Source organism: Mya arenaria, chromosome 15 (assembly GCF_026914265.1).
Source record: "Mya arenaria isolate MELC-2E11 chromosome 15, ASM2691426v1".
Classification (NCBI taxonomy): domain Eukaryota; kingdom Metazoa; phylum Mollusca; class Bivalvia; order Myida; family Myidae; genus Mya; species Mya arenaria.
In genome coordinates, this window is record NC_069136.1 from 50050458 (window position 1) to 50058491 (window position 8034).

At 33.7% G+C, this 8034-nt stretch overlaps 1 protein-coding gene across 1 annotated transcript; it reads left to right on the forward strand.

Moving 5' to 3' along the window:
• Positions 1–738: 738 nt before the first annotated feature.
• LOC128220758 (latent-transforming growth factor beta-binding protein 2-like) lies at positions 739–7767 on the forward strand. Its single transcript, XM_052929264.1, has 8 exons — positions 739–867; positions 1192–1240; positions 1824–1931; positions 3261–3392; positions 4544–4663; positions 5407–5517; positions 5882–5937; positions 7252–7767. The coding sequence occupies exons 1-8, from the start codon at positions 856–858 to the stop codon at positions 7339–7341; spliced, it is 678 nt and encodes a 225-aa protein (XP_052785224.1). The 5' UTR covers positions 739–855; the 3' UTR covers positions 7342–7767.
• The last annotated feature ends 267 nt before the right edge of the window (positions 7768–8034 follow it).

Here is an 8034-nt window from a genome sequence, read left to right on the forward strand (position 1 = left end):
AATCGCTTTCTACTTTAAATTTAAATCCTTTTTTGAAAAAATCATGTCAGAATATTTCTGTCGTTATCTAGATACCATATTCAGTATATCCCCAGCTTGTTGATTTTGTGGGTGGAAGATAATGCACACACCAGCTCAACTTTATCAAAATTAGAAAGATTAGTTCAGTCCAAAAATATGTCTTTTAGAACATTACCTTTTTTGAAAACAAAATATCAGACAATGATACAATCATGTTATGTAAATGTTAGTACTTAATTACAACGAAGTTAGTGATAGGTTCATACTCGATTGATGCTACGCTGAGAGTGATTGATCATGATTATACTTGGAAATGTGGCGGAATCGTGATCAAGTGATAAATCAATTGACTGTTAATCAAAGGTTAACAGGTTTGATCACCAGTCTCGACATTAAAATACTAATCGTCTTCCAGGAGGGACGTTAAACAACAGGTGGTCCAATGTGGCTCAAATTATTCCAAATGCTTTTATAACCCTATGTATTCATATGGAAAATCAACCTTTTGCAAACGTAGACGAGTTTTATCTTTTATCGGTATGAATTTTGTTTGTTAAGAAGGAATATTATTGCTTAACAAAAGTTATGACTGTACCGTATGTTTAGAAGCATTCTTTACATCCCGCAGAAGCATACTGTACACAATTCGATACTGCATAAACACTGAAATTGCACGTATTATATTGGGTGAGTGTTTTTAGGTATAGTGTATAGGTGCCAAAGATAGATCTGAGGTAATGGTTATAAATACATCATGATTTGTTTTTTAAAAAGGAAGCATTAGCAAATAAGTGGAAACATCTATTTTCCATTCTAAATCGCGTTAGGAAAAAGATGGATATGAAGGTACATTTAATATTTGTAATCATATACAGTAATTTATAAAAAAAACATGTACATAAACGATTACAAATTGACATGTTTGAAATTTCCTATTATTTGATTTATTTATCTCAGATTCATAAATGTACATGCATATTAAACTGTTACAATGTTTTTTTCTAGAATTTCTAAACATATACATATTAGATATGATGCGTAACTTCGTTTATGGTGAGGTTAGCCATAATCTGGATTAATATTTAACACATTCTGTACGTAGGATAGTTTGATGTATAAAAAGAAGAGGCATGGTAATATTTGTTGATACATATTATTTTCGCGCTTCAGTTCCTGCAGTGTATTGTACTTCCCTGTCTAATGGCAGCTGCTGTAGCAGGTAAGACAGGATTTTTATGAAAAAAATGCCTCTTATTTATTTTGTAAATCATAACAACACAATTTAAACAAAGACCCTATTACGAGGTAAAGTGTTAAGGCCTAACTGAAACTTTCAAAAGACGCGAAACGCCATAAAACAAACGCTGACCAAATATGTATCAGCACATATGACCTTTAAACGGTCAGCAAGACCAACAAAATCCATCACACAATTCAACATGTATATTTAACCAAAGACTCATGCAAACAATAAAGTAAAACCTGCGAGTGGCCAGTCTGTAGTTAGCTAGCGTCGAATAAACATCGTAAACTACATAGCAGTCTTTATCTATCATCCCTATAGTTCATAAATAATACAACAAAAGATACGACGAAAGTGTCTTTTCAAAGGTAACACATGTAATAGTTATCGTCTTTACTTATTTCATTTCATTAAGATGTTTTGTCCTAACCGATACCCTTTAACATTAGCCTCTAAAAGATCAATGCAAATATACCTAACATTTAAGTTATATTATAAGAGTAGGTTTGAAGTACTATGACTGAATTTGTATTTACCGTCATATACGTACACGTTACAGATTTTGTGGACTCCGATGCGACATGTACCATCCTCAACGGTCAGTGTGAGACTCGGTGCACGTGCAATGAAGGGTACACGCACATGGACGAGCAATGTTTTGCCAAAGGTAAGCTCGTGTTTACACTCACTGATGCTTTTATTTAGAATAATGCGCATAACTACAGCAAGCATAACGGACCTTGTCTAATATTATTTACTGAACAATTAAACTTTGTCTAAATCATTAAATTTTGTTTTCTACTGTCAAAGCTAGGTTTTGCGAATGAACTTACCCATGCAATCTTATAAATGAGCAATATCTTCGTTGTGGGGAAGACCAATTAAACGTTACAGACAATCATAGCTTATTGATAGACAAAGTATGGATTTTAGTATGGGTGTAAATGTTTAAATAAATTGAATTATTCTACTTTTAACATACATTGATAGTTGTAAACATATTGATGCCATATTTTAGAACCATGTGCATAACTACAGCAAGCGTAACGAGTGTTGACTAATACCATTTATTGAACAACAAAACGTTGTCTCCATCGTTAGTATGTGTCCGCGGTTTGTTTCCTTCGGTCAAAGCTAGCTACTTCATATGAACCTATCCATTTAAGGAGCAAGATCTTCTTCGTGGTGAAGACAATCATAGCTTATTCATAAGTAGTAGGGATTTTAGTATAGGTGCAAGTGCTTAAATAAATAAAAATGTTCTATTTTAAACATAAACTGATAGTTGTCTTATTTAAATTCGTGTTTTGTATATGAGATCATGCTAAACGAGGCATTTATTTTCATAATTATCACTGTAAATTGCGAAATATGTAATATCTAAAAGAGGATCATGTAATATGCTGATTAAAACATTCCTCCTTAATGAGCCATACACGATCAAAAGACAGCGTGACAGCTACGGCGTATTACCAAATGTTAATTAACGAGTAGATGAATGACTTCCATTGAAAAATGCAGAACAAAAATAATTTTATGACCAGACATTCCGCATTCATATACACAAACCCTACTATTAAAATGTGCAGAGCTTTTATTATTAGTTTTTCAAGGATAGACAAAGCAAATTTAAATACTTATCTCAGCTTTCAATGTGCAGTAAATCTGTACTAGTTTTATATGATTGATTATGCAGGAATCCGTTAGACATTAAATGCAAAGTACACGGAATGCAAGGGGGATTCAAACACCAATGATACCATGACCCTTAACTGATATATTTCTGATTTGGTTTTAGTTTAAGCACATATTTCCGTCTATTGGAAATATGTTTGTCAACTCATCAAAGATGGATAACATTATTCGTGATTTTGAATATAGAAGCATCTAGCATGTTTTGGAAGTGTAAAACTACGTTGAATGTCCATGCACTGAAACCATTAATGATGTTGAACGTTTCAGCTATGGTGGGTTTATAGTATGCTTGTTTTTGCAGTTGGAAGAAGTTGTGCAATGAATACCGACTGTGTTCCCGATGCTTCATGCACTGGTTCTACAGGATCCCAAACGTGCCAATGTCCAAATTCCCTGGTGCCCAGTTTTTATGATACTAAATGCAAAGTTAAAGGTATATATGAATCATACGTTAAACCAAAATCATATATTAAATAGATATAAGAGCTTACAAGAACAACTCATTCATGTCTAAATATAAATCTGTGAAAATAAATGGGAGTCATTAGTTGGTGTTTGTTAACAATTCATCACTGGTTTACTCAATAACTAGCGTCGATTCAAATACTTGCTTCATCTTATAGTGCTAATATAATATAAAGCTTAATTCTAATTAGCACTAATTATTCATCAGCCTAAAGTCCTTTAAATTATAGTGGACTAAGATTTAACAGCTTTGTAAGTTCGTAACTCTTTTTGATACAAGTAGACACTTCACATGTGAACATGTGCAGGTTTAATAGCATTTAACTTACAATGATCTTAATCAACAACAAACACACCAAGAGCCAAAATATAAACGAAGAGTCACCCTATCAATACACAATATACCCAGCGAAGACAAACATCTTATTCAAACAAGTTGAAGTTGAACGCCGCTTGAATACCAGTTAAAACGGCCGGCGAGTTCTTTTTTAATATCACTGCACTCTTGTCTCTTATTTGTTGTTAATTTTGTCTTCATCATTGTCCCTTTTATCGGTCGTCGTTAAATTCACCCGGCTTTTTTTGGCTTCTTTTTTCATATGCCAAATGAACGAACTTAATAAAAGGATTTAGATCTGTTTAACAGTCGCTTTTCACAGCGAACTTTCATGAGACTCTCATGTGAAACGATTTAAAGCTGTTAATTTGTCGCAAATGACAGCGAACAGACATGTAGATCTATTGTTGAAGGTTTCACAACCTCGTTCAGCAGTCGCCTATGATAACGAATACATAAACGGTCTCAACCGGTGTTAGTGTCGCCTTTGACAGCAAGCATACATACATGGATTTAAACCGGTTAAATAGTCGTTTTTGAACACAATTTATTAGATATAATTACCTGTACAGAGAGATATTATCTGACTGTCTAGCATCACATGTCCAATACGTACATGTCTTGCAATGAAGGTTTTAGTTTATGAGGCTAGATGTTTTATATTTACAAGCTTTATAATATGAACAGATAGTTTTATCCTGTCCGGTAATAAACATAACACACACATTTGCTATTTTATGTATACATTCATATCTAAATAACTGTTTTTACTCCCATAATAGTAGGAGCTGAGTGCAAGGATTCCAGTGATTGCATGATTCACAGTGAATGTAGAACAGGAACCTGTGCCTGCATGGACAATTACACGCCTTCTTCTGATAACAAGACATGCATTGGTTATGGTAATTGAGTTTGCATGATTATATTGTGAATATTACTCCTTGGCGGACAGTCAGATAAAGATATATATTTATATAAACCATTTCTTTTAAAAGATAATATCACTGAAAGTATAATTAATTCAAATGATACTGAATTTATTTTTGCATCAACGAAATAAGCTTGTAAAATATGGATTATTATGAATATTAAACGGCAAATCAGGCGGTTTAATGAGTTTAAACAGCTTCTTAACACACACACTCAACAGCATAACATTTACTAGCAGCACATATATAACACTAAATCATTAATAATTGTAAACATTAGGTAAGCCATTCCAGGAGTAACTTCGAAGCCCAAATTTGGTGGTCATGGCGACATAATTTTGTTTCATTTACGATCACGAAAGTTTTTAGACTAAAAATGACCTCACGCTTCGTTGGTGTTTAGTTGTTCCGAGATTATTAAAACGATGGCCGCCATGTGCAACATTTAAACCTGACACTATCGAATACCTTGCCTCTAATGTTTTGGGTCGCGGGACTGTACGGAACCTTTACGACTAGTCGCAATATACACAATGTGATCAACCAAGAGTCGCCTTTTTTCTCATATTTAGGTCTTATAATAGGTTAGATTGAAAGTCTTACTTGAGCATTAGCCACTACAAAATGATTAAGAAAGTACACTTTTGCTGGCTTGCTCGTTGTTTATCGTCTACCCATTATTGTCGACACATATCAACTGATGTATCCTTTTTTAGTTGGAGCAGAGTGTGATGACATCAGTCAGTGCATTGAACATGCGGCATGCAGCGGTGGGAAATGTAAATGTGCCGACGACTATGAAGGGAACAAAACGTGTCAAAAGAAAGGTATGTACTATGTCCAATATGATATTCAACACTTTAATATCAATTTTAATTCTATAAGAGGATTTTATAAAGCATGAATGTCAACTTTTATAGTACTTTAAAACCTCCATCAAAACAGCAACAGCAACTTAAACAACAAAGAGGATTATTCAATATATTTATAAAGTGTTTAACACCGAGCGCGAGTGAGTTTGAACCGGTCAGCAAATATTCCGACTTGCTCTCAGAATTAGCAAACACGTTTTAGAATAGTTTCTTTCCGACTTTTCAACATAATAACTGCTATAGAACTAAACAGCAGAACAAAGATTTTAACATTGGTTCTTCTTTTGTACTACTTAATGTTTTGTCCCGTATATTTCAGAGTCACTGAATGAGACGAAAAAAATTGCGATTGGTGTATGCCTAGGATTTTTTCTCGTGTGTATCGGCTTTTATTGTTGTTGTTGTCATTGTTGTCGCACTAAGTCATCATAATTTTTAATGAATTAAGATCAAATGGAAAGAATATCAAAAAAACACTGAATAGAAGACTGTGTTATCTTTTTATACCTTTGTGATACTTGTTATATAAATGGTCACTTCACAGAAAATCAAATCTGATAAAATCAATTGTCAACATAACTATTTTGTTGATATGTGTTTACACGAGGATATTTTGCTGAGCCACATGGTTCAGGGAAAGCATTTTTTAGTGTAATAATGTCTTAGTTTTTTATTCTGCGAAGAGGTTAATCATCCCTTTAATCGGGACACAAGAACAAGGGGACGTTACCGTTACGATGATTTTGGTTCGTAATTAGTCGTCCCCCTTGCTTAGATCAAACTGCGGTTACAATATGCATAGTTTTTGCACTTATAATCAAATTATATTTCGGAATTCTTTGAAAATACGTTTTAAAATTGTTGGGCTTGCCTGACATGATCCACACATCAAGATATTAGATTTGCTTTATACTACGATTACGTTCCTTTCGGAGATTAGTGCCATATTTCAAATACAGTCGAAACCTGGTGGCTTGAACTCCTAGGGGCCAGTGAAAATAATTCGAGCCTCGAAATATTCGAGCCAGGCGGGAATGCCTACATTCAGCTTAAAGAAATCGGTCCTTTACATCCAGTTCGAGCCTATGAGGAAATCGAGCCAAGAGAGTTCGAGCCGACTGTACATCATTCAATGATATGGTTAATGAGACGAATTATTTTATAAAAGTGGTCGTGAAACACTGCTTATTCTATGTTTGTCTGAAGCGTTTGATGACAGGAGTGATGTGAATACTTTTTTGTGTTACTAAAACGGTCATACAGTCTGTTTTTTCTACGATTTAATTTCAATATATTTTGCAAATTGAAACGAGTTTGTTAATGACCTTAAGCGAACATTTTCAACATACGAGCAAAAAAACAAAATACCTGTAAATCTAAAAAATATTGACTCAAACATTAAGTATGAATAAATTTATGACTGAAATGATAAACTGTGTGGATAATATACAAACTTTATGGTGACATTTTTTATTTTTGTATAAATGTACTGAATGTATGTATTATCTGTTTCTGTTGTTAAATTGTAACAATGTATGCTACGCGTTAAGCGTCTGTCAGGGCACCAAAAAGGCCTATCTTAAAATTGATTGCTATAGGTATTGCAGTTTCCATTGAATTATTTGTTCGATACCATGCGGGTTCATTTGAGTGTTTAAGCAGGATAAACTGACAACTTCATATTTCCAGGTACATGGTCGGTTGACATGTATGATTGACAACGATGCTGCCCCTCTTAAGCTTGCTGCCACAGCGTCAGTTGGTCGTGCAAAACCTTGAACGTTGAATGTAACGCAATAGCACATAGTCGTAAAGGTCTTAATGTATTTTCTCAACTGCGGAAAACGCACAAAGTCACGACCATATCTCAGAATGGGCATATTGATTATTGATCAGGTATTTAACTAATTAGAATTGTGTTTCCAACTACGAAGATCTGCTTATCTGTATTTTGCGAGTGAAGAAGAAGCTTAAAAGAATATAAAAATTACGGTATTGATTATTCTGTACATTTAGTAAAAAAATGGCCAAGCTTAAGCATGACAGAAGTACCTTGTTGAACCTGGCTAAACGACTGATATGTTTCTGATGATATACTTTAAAGATTTTGTTACAAAGTATGCAGACTGTGATAAATTCTGACGAAAATACGTAACAGAAAAATCTGGAATACCGTCAAGTAGTGTTTTATTTATCGCTGTGTAAGTTGTTAAGAGCAGAACGATCAAGAATAAACGTGAATGTTTATGTGTTTTCCTGATTATTAGGTCGTTCACGTACATTGTAGTAATTTGATTTCGAACCAAAAAAAAGAAAGAAAAATAAAGCCAGTCCAATATAGTCGATTTTCATAAGTGTTATTAATCATTGTCGAACGAAAGTCAAAGAAGCATAACGGAAACCAAAAATGAAGGAAATACTATTTCATACACAATTTTTAATTACATAGCGACCAAACATCCTAACAAACAT

Bases quoted from the DNA above. Each gene is read 5' to 3' on its own strand.
- LOC128220758 (XM_052929264.1), top strand. The intron at 1,932-3,260 runs GTAAGCTCGTGT...TTGTTTTTGCAG, and splicing joins CGAGCAATGTTTTGCCAAAG to TTGGAAGAAGTTGTGCAATG. The intron at 4,664-5,406 runs GTAATTGAGTTT...ATCCTTTTTTAG, and splicing joins CAAGACATGCATTGGTTATG to TTGGAGCAGAGTGTGATGAC.